General features: G+C 43.5%; 2 protein-coding genes across 2 annotated transcripts; both read right to left on the minus strand.

Moving 5' to 3' along the window:
• Window positions 1-322: 322 nt before the first annotated feature.
• On the minus strand, window positions 323-13050 carry LOC135626232 (pectinesterase 31-like). The gene is made up of 6 exons (XM_065131401.1): window positions 12663-13050; window positions 12458-12562; window positions 12257-12334; window positions 1829-2016; window positions 1107-1280; window positions 323-735 (listed from the first exon to the last, which is right to left on the minus strand). Exons 1-6 carry the CDS (start codon window positions 12906-12908, stop codon window positions 573-575), a joined length of 954 nt encoding a protein of 317 aa, XP_064987473.1. The 5' UTR covers window positions 12909-13050; the 3' UTR covers window positions 323-572.
• A 214-nt stretch (window positions 13051-13264) lies between these two features.
• On the minus strand, window positions 13265-15086 carry LOC103971324 (purine-uracil permease NCS1-like). The gene has a single exon (XM_009385319.3). The coding sequence runs from the start codon at window positions 15045-15047 to the stop codon at window positions 13443-13445; it is 1605 nt and encodes a 534-aa protein (XP_009383594.2). The 5' UTR covers window positions 15048-15086; the 3' UTR covers window positions 13265-13442.
• Between the last annotated feature and the right edge of the window lie 33 nt (window positions 15087-15119).

Below are 15119 nucleotides of genomic sequence, written 5' to 3' on the forward strand. Positions count from 1 at the left end.
ACGCCTGTGATGAAACCAGTTAATGATCGAGGCAAAATTAAAATTAAAAAAAAATTACTATCTCCAACATTGAAGTAAAAAATCAGCACCAGCACCAAAAATTTACCCTGTAATGTTTGTATAGACCATAGACATTCTAATGCAGAATCATAAAGAGTCGAAAGCAATCCTTCAAATGCCAGAAGAAGTGGCCACGGCAAGAAAAGAAGGTAGCAAAATGCTGCGAGCTGATTGGCCTTTATTGCTTATGATTCCATCTCTTTGAGAGTCTCCGCACTTGGTAGTCTACTGCAATGGATTAGCATTGCCACATAATCATATATAAGAGACTCTAATTTCCAGTATGTAACTTTAGTAGGACAAAATAATCCACAATAAAACTCTTCAACCACAACGAACATAATTGTTATCTGAATGTTCGATGTTAGGTGTGCAAATATTCCAAAATCGTTTAACTTTTCTATCAAAACCATACACTTTTACCCACTTAATTCACCAGTCAAACATAAACAGACTGACACTCAATTTTAGTGACTACAGCATTCGAATGCTAGACGATATCTTTGTGAACTCTAAGCTGAATGTGGTACTCTAATTGCCATTTTCTGCGCAAGCCAAGGCCAACTAGGGTCTGGGTCTACAAACAAGTGTGATATAAATTGTTCAGCCTCCTCGTCAACCAGTTCTCTTGACCATGTGGCTCTGTTTGTGAGACAACAACCTGGTCCAGAGCATCTGCAAAAAAATAAAAAGGCAGTTGAGACAAGAAACATGCAAGACTATCTCTGAGGCAACAAAGTGATTCATGAGAGACGATGATATTAATACCATTGGGAAGAAACCACAATGAAGCAGATTCTCTAATTGTCAGTAAAAAATGATCTACATGCACAAAAAATGATGGTTTAATGCAAACATTGTAAGATGGATTTTTCCAACCCCTTTTGATAAAACATAACAGCTTTTGATACCATGCGCATTAGATCTATCAATGCAACATGGATTTAGTGTTGTTTAAGCCCTTCCATGCCCAAAACAAATCTTCAATGGAGTGAGCCAGGGCAGTAAGAGGGGAACCAGCTTGAATCTCACAAAATGTAATTTACCTATACTCATAGAAACATGCACTTCGTTCATTCTCAGACTTGTCCCAGTTGTGCCACCCGACAGGTTTGATGCAAGCATCCATCCAAGTATATGCAAAAACAACCCTTCCAAAAGGTCCCCATGGACGCCCAAGATATGCATACGAAGTTCCACCATTTCCAGTGATAATACATCTGCATGGAACAAATATAAGAACACAACTTGCCAACAAACTCAACTTGACATGGAGAGTGTGTTCCAGATATCAACAAGGGAACCAAGTTCTGCAATGAAATGCTAATGAGGGTATATAGCAACTAATTGACAACAAGAGTAATACGTGATGTATCTTTTCTACTGTGTAAATGCCAAATTGCTGGCATAAATTCTCAATCTAGTGATTTTTAATTCCTAACATACGTTATCTGGCTCAAATTCTCAAGATAATCCTTGGACACAGTATTACGCCTATAATCTTAATCACTTTGTAGTGAAATAACCATGAACAAATATTTGTAAAATCTATAGTTCTGACTTCTGAGAATCAAAAACTAGATGGTGTTTTCTTTTTTCTTTAATTACATGCTTGAGTGTACTTACAACCAGGAGATATTATACATGCAAAAGATCTTTGGCATCAAATATTAGATAAAGAAAAAAACACTAATTTGTTCTGACAAACCAAAATTGTGGAACTTTTCAATTACTAATCTCGTGCAGTTGGTGGAAAGGAATTATGTACCTTAAGAAGACATAACCAGTTGAATCTTGAGAAGATTTTCTACTTTGGGCAGTTATAAATCCTTGGGATTTGCAGTGGATATGACAATGTTCTAGGAGGGCAGTAGAATTCCCAAAAATGAAGTCGACACTTCCTTCAATGTAGCAATCTCTCAGATATTGCTTTCCATGATGTAAATACAGGGTATCCTGCACAAAGAAAGTTTGAACAAAAAAAATAACACCCTGTGATTTGTAGCAAAAATTCTGAACCTTACTGCTCGGTTGGAACCTAAACAGTATTAACATAATATTTCTTTATAACTAAACAGACAAACTTTCTCAGAAGAAACTTATTTCTTTATACACCAATTAGGTGTGATGAGTCATCCAGATTAGTGGCACAATGAGAACTCATCTTATGAAAATTTGAAGGCTTTTAGCTTTTAGAATTCATTTTTTCCTCAACATTGTTCGGTGGTTAATCGCCAACACCATATACTTGGAACTTACGTCTTGTTTTATATCAGAACTCAACCATTGGCAAACATGCACGTTGGACCTAGAATTCCAAATTTATTCCATACTTACATTCAGACTCGAAAATGATGTTCTTAATTTGAAAACAAGAAGCGACCAAATTAGAGGGCTAATTATATATTACCCCTTGTAGTTAGACCTCTTTAGCATCTCAATCCCTATATTTAAAAAATTTACATTGGAATCCTATAGTTATTAAAGTGAAATATCTAACTCCATTTACCATAACATCATCGGGTTTACCAACGAAACCACGAACAATAGGAAAAAAGATAATTTCAACATTCCAATTACGTTTTCAGTAGTGGGGGACGATGACACCACTGGGGGCTACGATTGCTGTTGTGGATGAGGAGGGAAAGCGACGATGTGAGGTAAGGCAAAAGGAGAGGAAGAAGAGAATGTCACTAATACCGACGCTCTGCATCTGCATCAACGTTGCTTGCATCTGCATCGGCACAAACGCAGATATAGAGAGACACCTGCAGTTGTGGATGAGGAGGAAAAGCGACGGTGTGAGGTGAGGCAAAGCGAGAGGAAGAAGAGGACAACGCAGATACTGACGCTCTGCATCTGCATCAACGCTGCTTACATCTACATCGATGCCGACGCAGATGCAGAGCGGTGACGCTCTGCATCTATGTCAACGCTGCTCGACAACTGCGTCGGCGCTGATGCAGATGTCCAGCGACCCTTTCGCCACTCTGCATCTACGTTACCAAGCGACGTCAACGCAGATGCAAACCTTTGACATCTGCATCGTCCTCTTCCTCCTCTCCCTTTGCCTCACCTTTCACCGTTGCTCTTCCTCCTTATCTACAACAGCCACTCGTGGATAAATGGAGCTATATGTTTCACTTTCATAGCTATAGGGATTTTAATGTAAATTTATTAACTCTAGAGACCGAGATGCTAAAAAAGTCTAACTACAAGGGGTAATATGTAATTAGCCCCAAATTAGATGATCTTTTAATTCTTAAACATTCCAAATAGTTGTTGTTGGTACTAGTATAGTGATAAGTTGCCCAATTGCCAACTGATATCATGGATTTGAATCTCAATCATTCTCTTGTACATGGAAAAATATTGCATGCATTTGACCCATCCTTACCTTGTAGTGATAGAAGTCTCATGCACTGGGTTATCCATTGGACATTATAATAAGATGGACCAAGCTTGATGTGGATATTTGAAAAGGAATTTAGGATGTTATATACAAAAACGAGCACATAGGATGCAAGTTTGCAGTTGTTATCTGGAATGGTAAATCTTACTGGATCTATCTATTCAAAACTTATTATTTGCATATCGTCTTGGATTTGAGAGTATTTCACCTTTTTTATTGTCTTATGAAAAATGAAATGCATGAATTACAAGCATTTCATGGAATTAAACATGCTTGATCTTTTCAGTTCAATGGGAATATTCTGCACAACATACATACAGTATACACCTTCGTGAAAATGATGGCCATATATATTATGAACAGACCATTACTTCATGAAAGTATAACATTAAAAACATGATATTAACCAAATAAACTCCTTATGACCTTGTACAACAAAATGAAGTGATTGTCATAAAGATACTTTTTTGATCTTTAACGTATAATTTAAAGTATGATAAAAAATTTCAATATTTGGACTTTTTATGGTTCTATATATGGGAAAAAATGAAAACGTTACAGAGCATTTAAGCCATAAGAAATTCCAAAATTACCAACTTATAAGGGCAGAATACATATCTCTTTGTGCACTTTACAGACAAATATAATATTATCAAAGATAAAAGCTCCTTCAATGATGTTGCCAATCATTTTCATGAACTAGGTGACAGGTGAAGAGGAAATCTGAGCATTGCCATCACAATCACTAGATCTTCTCTTCAAAATGCTAGGTCCATATGTTGAGCAAATTTCAACATACCATGTATCATTCTGGCCTTTATTGGCCAATCTGGATTGAAATCAATAATAGATAACATCAATTTTCTTTTTTGGAAATGAAGGATTTGAGTTAAGGGTGGGTCTTAGTACAATAGTAAGATTACTCCTTTGCAACTTAGAAGATCAGCTTCGCATCATAGAAATACTCTCTTTATATTTAGAAATTTTTCTTCAAGTCTTGAGCTTATAATAGATAACATCAATTTTCTTTTTTGGAAATGAAGGATTTGAGTTAAGGGTGGGTCTTAGTACAATAGTAAGATTACTCCTTTGCAACTTAGAAGATCAGCTTCGCATCATAGAAATACTCTCTTTATATTTAGATATAGGGCTATGTATATTAATCCTCCAAAGACCCTAAAAAGTATGAGAGTGAAGGATCTGAGTTGATTGAAGCAAAAGAAGAGGATCACCCTACAAGGGACTTTTCTCTATTATAAGCTCAAGACTTGAAGAAAAATTCCCCTCTTTGTTTTGCAGCTTTTGCTCGATTAAGTTCCCAGCTGTAAATTCTTGAATTTCCTTCCAGTGACAAAATATTTTCTATATAATCCACAAATTTCAATGTAAACATTTAGTCTTGTAATGCCTTGCTGTTAATATTTGTTCACAAAATCACATATCATTATTATCTTTTATAATAATCTATTCAGCCAATTGATGGATCATTTATAGCTCCCTAGCCTACATAGTTTTTACAGAATTTCTTAATTTTAATGTTTCTATTTCTTTCTTGATTTTGCTTGTTTCTTTACCTGTATCATTTGCTTTCACACATTTTCAATAAAAATATCTAACCGAGTCAATTTATTACATCTGATCACATCGTAATCCTATGGACCAGTAACCATCACTACTGTGTGCAGGTTCATTCAGATACAATGTCCATTTCATCACTTTTATGCTTGGCAATCTCAAAAAAGAAAAACACTGGATCAACTAGGAAAACAAAGAGAATAGCTATGCCCACATGGCTCAGGATCTCATATTGTTGAATCTTGTGATGTCAAGGAGTTTGTCTCACACTAGTCTTGCACTAAAAAAAAAAATGAAAACCTAAAATTGCCAGATTGATCCATGTCTCTGCAAGAGCAGCTTCAGATCATACAAGGAGACTCACCTTTTGAACTCCAGCCTACACTCGATTACAATCCTGCAGAAAGCAAGGGGTAACAGAAGATCCAAACCCCAATCCCATCATTGATCAGGGATGATCTCAATGACATTCAACCGGAGTCTCAAACATGCTCCACAGTTCACCCAACCGAGTCATCACACAAGCTTCAAAGCCCAATTCAGCCAGCCCAAGTCAAGCTCCTACTCAGTACCACATCAGCCAAAATCCCAATCCGAGTGGAACTCGGATTAGGGTAGCATGCGGCCAACTAAAGTAGCCACAAGGGGAGTCAGTCCTAGTCCTAAAGGGAACAGGACTTCCCATCAGCCGGCTCTAACCAAAAGTCCTAAAACCATCGGGACCTTCTATGCCTCATAAGCCTTTAAAAGAAAGGGGTCGCAGCCCCTTGAGAGCATCCCAAAACCAGTCAGCCCTAAGAGTTCCTTCCAGTCAAGAGTTAGAGTTAGAGAAGAGGAAGAGAAGGAGAGTTTGAGAAACGAGCAGCAGCCTTCTCCCTTCCAACTTTGTGTTAGAACCCTTGCAGATTCTAAACTTGGGGTTGATCTCTTTAGGGGATCGGCCTCCTTGGAACTCTATAGGGGTTTCTCCCTCCAAATTGCTGCTCAAAGGCTGCAGAAAAGATTCATCTATTGCTTATGAAAAGAGGTGGAATACATGACTATTTATAGAGCTTCTAAACCCTAACTCCTAATAGGACTCTTACTTAAGACTCCTACTTCTAACCAACTCCTAAAATGACTCCTACTCAAGACTCCTACTTCTAACCAACTCCTAATAGGACTCCTACTCAAGACTCCTATTCTTTTACAACTCCTTATTCTTCTCTAAGAAATAACCTCCTAACCCTAGCCGGCCACTTCACCTCTTTAATAGGGGTCGGCTTAGGTAGGTTTTATATGAATGTCCCTCTCAATTAGGACTCTCATAGCTAGAGTCCTAACAAACCCGCCCTCTTCAAATCAGCCTTGTCCTCGAGGCTGACGATTCATGAATTTTGGGAATTTGATCTTCAAGTCATCATAGTTCTCCCAAGTGGCATCTTCTGTTAGTAGGTTTGCCCACTGTATTAGCAATTCAGTAGTGGATCGTCGTCGTCGAGTCACGATCCGTCGATCAATAATGACACTTAGCTGAGTCAGAAGTTCTCCTTGGGTAGTCATATTTGGTGGGTGGCTTTGGGCTATCTCCAAGCACCTATTTACAACTTTCGTCTGGCCGTCGGTTTGTGGGTGATATGTCATACTCCTTTTCAATTTAGTACCCTGCATATGGAATAACTTTGTCCAAAATCTGCTCGTGAAGATGCAAGTAGAATTTATCGGAAGCACAATGCGTCCCTTATAGTGTAATTCTTTTGAATCCCAATTGTAATGAGCCATGGGGCTTGGTGCTTCCTCCAATTTTTTTATAATCTTACTAGTCTCTGAATCTTCCTGTCATTCCATCTTAATATCCTTAAGAAAGTCGCTGGTCGGAAGTGAAATGGCCGAAACTTCAACTTGCTCGGGTAGCTGCGAAAGCGCATCTGCAAGAACATTCTCTTTCCCCTTTTTGTAAGTTATTTCATAATCAAATCCAAGAAGTTTTGTTACCCATTTTTGCTGCTCAGGAGATGATATCTTTCGCTCCAAAAAGTACTTGAGGCTTTTATGGTCGGTTTTAATTTGAAATCGTCGGCCAATCAAGTAGGGTCTCCACCTCGTTGATGCGCGCACAATGGCGAGCATCTCCTTATCATATGTTAACTTATTTTGATGGGAGGGAGATAATGCCTTGCTAGTGTATGTGAGTGGTCGACCATCTTGCATGAGAATGGCTCCAATTCCGACTCCAGATGCGTCGGCCTCAATAATGAAGGGTTAGTTGAAAACTGGAAGTGTTAGCACCGGCGTCGTCGTCATGGCTGCCTTAAGTTTGTCGAAGGCAGCGGAGGCTCTGTCCGACCATTGGAAGACATCTTTTTTTAGTAAGGAAGTTAGTGGTGCACTGATCTCTCCATAGTTTTTCACAAACTTGCAGTAGAAGCCTGTTAAACCCAGAAAGTCATGTAGCAATTTTATGTTCCTCGGGGTCAGCCAGTTTTGCATTGCTCCAATTTTGAAGGGGTCTACTGCCACACCTTCCTCTGATATGATATGCCCAAGATATTCCACCTTCTTTTGAAGAAAGCAAAAATTCATAGTGGTTGTTGTGTGTTCAAAAGGTGGTTTTCGGTATGTCTTCTTCGCATACTCGTATTTGATGATATCCGAATCGAAGGTCCAGCTTTGTGAAGATTTGTGCTCCCTTTCATCTAGCAACTCATCTACTACTGGATTAGGGTATTTATCCTTGATGGTTATGCCATTGAGAGCTCGGTAATCAACACATAATCGCCATATTCCATCCTTCTTTCGTATGAGGAGCACCGGTGAAGAGTAGGGGCTGTAACATGGCCGAATAACTCCTATTTTGAGCATCTCTTTTACAATCCTTTCTATTTCATCCTTCTAGAGATGTAGATACTGATATGGCTGAGCATTTGCTGGAGATTTGATTGGAAAAATCATTATACAATGATCATGCTGACGAGTAAGAGGTAGGTTGTGCGACTCGTCAAATATATCTAAAAATTCAGCAAGCAAAGGAAATAGGTTTGGATCTTCAAATTCTATTGGCTCTCCTTTAATTTACTGCTCAAGTTGTACCAAAAAGCCCCTGCATGCTTTATACAAAACCTTCTTCATTTGTTGTGTGCAAATCATCGTTACGTCGCCCTCACGTTTCCCGTGCAGTATCACCTGTTTCTCTTTACTGTAAAATTTTATAATTAGTTGCATAAAATTCCAAGAAATATCACCTAATGTCATCAACCATTTAATTCTGAGTATGGCCACATGATCATCAAGAGGGAGGAGGAAGAAATCTGCAATTATCTCTTGGTCCTGCAGCAACAGTTTCACCTGCGGGCACCTATGATCACACTTCAAAATCCGTCCGTTGGCGACCTTAACGACAAACCTGCTGCAATTCTCAATAGGTAAGTTCATATGGACAGCAACCTTACTGTTTAGGAAGTTATTAGTGCTGCCCGTGTCGATGAGAACAGTGATCGGTTGTTGTTTGAGAAGGCCTCCAACTTTCATCGTTTGCGGGTTTGAGTAGCCAGCTAGTGTATGTACTGTAACTTCGGTCGGTTGTGGCTCTTCTTCTGCATCTTCTTCTTCATGTTCAAGGCTCTCTTCTGAATGTTCAATGACCTCTTCTTCTATCGGTTCAATCATAAGAAGTCCCCCTTTACTACAGCGATGCTCACAGCTCCACGGCTCGTCACAATGCCAACATAACCCCTTCGCATATCGCTCCCGAAGCTCTTCTCTTGTTAACCTCTTTGGTGTAGGGACTTGGTCGACAGTAGGGGGGCTGAGGGCTTCAATATTACTGGTTGAGGAGCAACCCTAGTCCTCCGAGCTTCATGGTTCAATTACTCCTCTTGATGTCGTGCGAAAGAGATGGCTGCCATAAGCGTATATGGTTGTCGCGCTTTAACTTCTCCTCGGATCTCCGGCTTCAAGCCCTTAACGAAGGTCCTCAATAGCTGCTTTTTGAGACCAATCACGAGTTTGATTAGATAACCTTTCAAACCTGGTTTGGTACTCCTGAATGGTGGAGGTTTGTCGGATCTTTGCTAGTTGTTCGTCAATATTCTCATAATCCGTTGGTCTGAAGCGGATCAACAGTCCTTCTTTGAATTATCGCCATGAAAGGACTCCATAAATGTGTTCAAACCAGTCAAACTACTGTATGGCATCCCCTTCAAGATGTATAGCTGAAATTTTCATCATAGATGCGTCCGCGGTTTTGTGGTACCGAAAATATCGCTCCACGCGCGAGATCCAACCAATCGGGTCTCCTTCTTCTCATCTAGGAAAATTTATCCTCATGCATGGATAGTTGGGGTTGGTCATAGAGCTTCCCCTCTCTTGGAAGTCATATCTTCGGGCTTGGTGCGATTGGGCAAAGCTCTCTCCTTGATATGATTTCTTCGGGTTTAGTGGTCGGCCCAATCAGAGTTCGGTAAAGAGCATCCGAATCTTATCCTCCATTCGCACCTCGAAGGCTTCAAATTTAGCATTGATTACTTCCTCAGATGTCATAGTATAGGCCGCCAAATCTGTGATGTTAAGATCTCTCTTTTGTTGTCGAGTTAAATGCATGTATTGGTTGAGAGAGGTGATGGTCGAAAGGGTTGGTGGATTGGTGGATGTAGGCTACGGTTTAGGATTGTTTTGTGACTATTTTGGGTGCAGTTTGAGGGTGTGGTTTGGTGGAGTTTTAGGGTTGTGGATGAATGTTTTGGATCTGTGGTAGATAGTAGCAAAGGTTTGATAGAAATCAGTGGAAGTTGTAGCAAGTATGTGCTGTCTTGTAAGAGTAGAATTGTTGTCGAAGAAACAACGGTTTCTCGACGTAATTTCCACCAAAAACTTGAGAGAATTGAGGAGGGAATTGATAGCAAAATCACAGTTTATATGACAGCAAGGATATCTAATTTAATCAAGAAAATTTCGACAGTATAACAGCAAGGAAATTGGTGCAAGTTGCGATTGCAGAATTCTCGTCGAAAAATTTCAGCGGGTTACGACGAAAATTTGCAACAACATAAAATCGTTTTTAGAGATGAATTTCTTAATAGATCAATCTTAGATAGAAGCCAAGATAATCTATGAAGTATATAAGAAATTTCATTCAAAAAAGATTGCAAATAGATGGGTTAAGCCAACAATATGCGACTAAATTTTCTGCAGCATAGATTTTTAGGTATAGCAGATTGGACGTAAAAGATCAGTGGTTTATATTGAGAATTTTTTGATGAAACCAAAGGGAAATCCACTGTTAAGAAGTGTCAAAGCTATCATAAAAATTTTGTAGAGATTTGGATAGAAACAACGTAGTATCAAGATAAAAAAACAATGCTATGCGGTTGAAATTTTACAGTGCAGATTTTCAAGTATAGCAGATTAGATGTAAAATATCAATGGTTTATATTGAGAATTTTTGACAAAACCAAAGGAAAATCTGCTGTTAGGAAGTGTCAAAGATGTCATAAAAATTTCATAAAGATTTGGATAGAAAAAACACAGTAGCAAGATCAAACAGACGGTGCTATACAGTTGGAATTCTGCAATGTATCTTTCGTCGTAGAGATAAAAATTTTATGACGAAAAATTTATGCAGAAATATAGGAATAGTTTTTTTGGGATTTTCAAATAAGGATAACTAAATTGCAACAGCAGTAAGGTAGAAAACCAGAACCTGTTGCAATTCACGGGGAGATCAAAGGATGATTCGTGGTGGTGGAGATGACGACAGAATTTGGTGACGATCTTTTAAGCAATTGTGAGAATTGCTTTGAGCGGTTGTTGAGGGTTGATGGATGGCTGTGGAAGGGCAGCGAGACGCCAAGAACGCTGCTCTGATACCAGGTGTTAGAACCCTTGCAGATTCTAAACTTGGGGTTGATCTCTTTAGGGGATCGGCCTCCTTGGAACTCTATAGGGGTTTCTCCCTCCAAGTTGCTGCTCAAAGGCTGCAGAAAAGATTCATCTATTGCTTATGAAAAGAGGTGGAATACATGACTATTTATAGGGCTTCTAAACCCTAACTCCTAATAGGACTCTTACTTAAGACTCCTACTTCTAACCAACTCCTAAAAGGACTCCTACTCAAGACTCCTACTTCTAACCAACTCCTAATAGGACTCCTACTCAAGACTCCTATTCTTTTATAACTCCTTATTCTTCTCTAAGAAATAACCTCCTAACCCTAGCCGGCCACTTCACATCTTTAATAGGGGTCGGCTTAGGTAGGTTTTACATGAATGTCCCTCTCAATTAGGACTCTCCTAGCTAGAGTCCTAACACTTTGACAGCCCTTCTTCTTCTTGTTCCCCAACCCATTGTAGCAGCATTGCAGCGGAGAAACCATCAGACTTCAGCCGGCCTTGCAGCTCTTGAGGAGATCAAGTTGGCAGCAACAAACAAAAAAAAGAAGGCACAGCCTCCTTCGCTTGCAGCAGAAAGTTCTTGGCAGAAAGGAGTTGGAGAGTACTACAATCAGCCGGTCCTAGTTGCTGCTTTATCCCTTCTACAAACAACACTGATGTCTTCAATGTCTGTCTCATCCAAATCACAGCCTTTTGAAGCTGCAGAATTCAGCAGCAAGCAAATCTCAATAGCTCCTTCCAACCTGCGGCAACAAACTTCAACCACAGAAAGAGATCTTCTTCCAGCAAAAATCAGCAGCTTCGTCTTCATCTTCGACTTCAAAAGACACAGCAGCAATAACAGTCCTTCTGCAGCCCCTAACCAAGGTGCAGATGGTTGAGAGGAAAGGAGGGAAGAAAGAGAGAAACCAGCAGCAACCTGCGTCCTGCCGAGAGCGTTTTGTCAGTGCTTGCGCACGAGAAACTCTAAGCCTGTGTCGCTCAAGAACTCTTGATTCCTATTTTAGGTACTTCTGATTCTCTGCAAGAGTAGATTAAGATTGCTCTTTCAAAGTTGTATTTATTTATTTCAGTAAAGGCGCAACTCCTCCATCGAAACTTTCCATCCGAGAGGTGATGGCTCGACGGAACGTCAAACCTAAACCCCATACAGACCAATTATATCAAAAGTAATCCCAAGAACTTGCAAATTTGCCTTATTATTGAGTCTCTAGGTGACAACAAATTAAATTCAGATCGAAGCTTTTCATCTCAAGGATCATTAAGCTGATCCAAGCAGAGGACCCATCAACTTCACACAAGAACATATCATCAAGAGAGTGAGTGGGAGGAAGGCCGGTACCTGCCACCCGAGGAACCTGCAATTGTAGAATGCGCATCGGTCGGCAGTTACCCGGATCGCTACAGCCTGCCCCGAACCCTACACGTTCATCCACAAGAACAAGATATGTGTCGGTGCGTTTCTACAGCTAGAAAAGATAGCACGGTAGCAGTAGAAAAAGGGGAAGCAAAGGACGGGCTCAAGGGCACGAATCAGCTAGACCTGGGGGGCTTTGTTCTCGAAGGTGATGTTCTCCGCGATGAAGTCCTCTCCTTCGACGATGGTGCTCCCGCACCCGAAAGTCCCCGTCCCAATCACTCGAGACGGCTACAAAGAATGGCAGAAAAAAGGGGGAAAAGGAAGCACCTTTTATGAGTCCATGATGATCAACAAGTGCGTGCGCGAGGTGGGGAGAAGAGCGTGAGACCTGGTGGTGGTTGATGCGGGTGGCGGTGTTGTCCCAGGAGAGGATGGTGGACTCGGGGCGGGAGGCGGCGAGGGTGATGAAGTTCTTTGTCTTGGGCACGTAGACGGGCTCCCGGTACAGGCCCGGCGCCACCTGTATCACTGTCCGCAACCGGTTCGAGAGCGGCACCGCGTCGATCGCCTCCTGCACCGTCCGGAATTCGCCGCTGCCGTCCGTCGCAACCCTCAGCACCCGATTGGAAGGCATCTCCTCTCTCTCTCTCTCTCTCTCTCCTCTCTCTCCTCTCCTCTCTGTTACCTGTTGTTGTAACCTTCGTTTCGGTTCCTTCTCCTACGGCGGGAAGGGCGTTTGCGACAGCGAGGTCGGTCGACTCCACGGAATCGTTCGTCTTGACGCGTGGACAGATATCATCACATCTGCTTGGACATCACGCTACTTCTGACTGCTGGGTCTCCGAGCGGAACCGGTCCGGACCGACCGGCCAATTGAATTCCAAATGTGCGACACACTGACGTGATCAATTGAGGCCCGCACCGGGCAATTGCAATCCAACACAGTTCGAGAAGGATACCGAGTCGAGCATGGAGACGAGACACCCGCCATTAGCATGAGCAGCTTAACGATGTTTGGGAACTTGTGCAAATCCAATTGATTCTTTTGGTACAATAATACCATGCATTGATCCTTCAATGCATTGCGTCCCATTTTCGTATAAAAGAAGGAAAACGCAAACACATTGCATCCCATTTTCGAATGAAGATTTACAGAGAAACGAATGGCCTACAATTTGATCGTCCAATGCCGAAACAGGGGCTCCTCCAATGCCGGAGGAGAAGAAGAAGACAGCGTCACCTGGCAGTCATCACGACCACCTCTCCTGCTGCAGAAAGCAGAGATAACCAAGTAGATGCCCACCGACGAGAAGAAGCCAAAGAACCAGCTAACGTTGTAGATGAAGACGAGCGCTCCCGGTACAGACTTCACCACCCTCACCTTGTGAAGGAAGCCAGGGACTACCGGCGCGAGGCTGGCCATGACCGTCGCCATGGCCACCACGTTGTATCCCCCGGTGTAGTAGTACCTCCCCGCCGCGCTGCTCCAGTAGAGCTCCTCCACGTCGAGCTCCATCCGCCGCACGACATAGTAGTCCGCGAGCAGGACGCCGGCTATCGGGCCCATGACCGCCGAGTAGCTGACGAGCCACGTGTATACGAAGCTGTCCGTGGACCTAAAGATCCGCCATGGCTGGAAGAGGATCGCCGTCAGGGCCGTGAGCAGCGCGCCGCCCCTGAAGCTGAAGGTGGCCGGACGGAAGCTCACCAGCGCGTTGGCCGGAGCCACCACGTTGGCGGGGATGTTGGTGGTGACCACGGCGAGGGTTATCCCCGGGACGGCGAGCAGCTTGGCCAGCGTGCCGTCGATCATGGAGAGGAGCTCGATGGGGTTGGAGACCACCCGACCGAAGATGACCATCGTGGAGGAGGTGACGGCGAGGCCGACGAAGGCGAAGGCTCCCACGTAGAGGGGGAGGCCCAGCTGCCCCGCCACCTGGTCCGCCTGGCTCCTGGCGTAGCGAGAGAAGTCCGGGATGCTCAGTGCCACCGCCGCCCAGCTGCCGACGTTGGCGGTGAGCGACGGGAAGAAGAGTGCCCAGAATTCGGGTGGCGACAGCCGGGGCGGCAGAGAGAGCATGGGGCCGAACCCACCGGCGCTGCAGTAAGCCCAGCCCAAGAGCAAAGCGGCGAGCAGTGCAAGAATGGGAGCTGAGATCTTCTGTAGCGCTCTGATGCCATGCATGCCCTTCCACAGCAGCACGAGCTGGGCCGCCCAGAAGAGGAGGAAGGCTGCGAGCTCCAGCGGCGAGGTGGCGAGCCACGGGAGCGGCGTCGCGTAGGGGGAGAGGCGGAGGGAAGCCGGGAGGAGGAGGAAGACGGCCTGGCCGCCGATCCAGGTCTCGATGCCGAACCAGCCGCAGGCGACGAGTGCGCGGAGGAGGACGACGACATGGGCGCCGCGGACGCCGAAGGTGGCGCGGGCGAGGACCGGGAACGGGACGCCGTAGCGGGTGCCGGGCTGCGCGGCGGCGAGGAGTGGCCCGAGGAGGATGACCTTGGCGGCGACGACGACGGCCACGCCCTGCCACCAGGACATGCCGGCCTCGACGAGGCTACCGGCCAAGTAGTAGGACGGGACGCCCACCACGAGGCCGATCCACAGGCTGGCCATGTCCCACGCGGTGGCGGTGCGCTGGGAGGGGGTGGTCGGGTGGAAGTCAACGTTGCCGCCGGGAGCGGCGCCTCCACCATCATCGTTCCCGCTGGGCAAACACATGGTGGCCCAACTTTCGTTAGCTGCAGCGCGATGCCTGCGGTTGTTGAAGGACATTAATATAAAATGGATGGATGCGATGCCCGCGGAAGTTAAAAGGACATTAATATAATAAGGTAAAGGACAGTC

The sequence above is a fragment of the Musa acuminata genome, chromosome BXJ2-11 (assembly GCF_036884655.1).
Source record: "Musa acuminata AAA Group cultivar baxijiao chromosome BXJ2-11, Cavendish_Baxijiao_AAA, whole genome shotgun sequence".
NCBI classification, from domain to species: domain Eukaryota; kingdom Viridiplantae; phylum Streptophyta; class Magnoliopsida; order Zingiberales; family Musaceae; genus Musa; species Musa acuminata.

Bases quoted from the DNA above. Each gene is read 5' to 3' on its own strand.
- LOC135626232 (XM_065131401.1), bottom strand. From the start codon at position 12,908: ATGCCTTCCAATCGGGTGCTGAGGGTTGCGACGGACGGCAGCGGCGAA. The intron at 12,335-12,457 runs GTCTAGCTGATT...ATGAACGTGTAG, and splicing joins TCGAGAACAAAGCCCCCCAG to GGTTCGGGGCAGGCTGTAGC. The intron at 1,281-1,828 runs GTACATAATTCC...TGTTCCATGCAG, and splicing joins ACTGGTTATGTCTTCTTAAG to ATGTATTATCACTGGAAATG.
- LOC103971324 (XM_009385319.3), bottom strand. From the start codon at position 15,047: ATGTCCTTCAACAACCGCAGGCATCGCGCTGCAGCTAACGAAAGTTGG.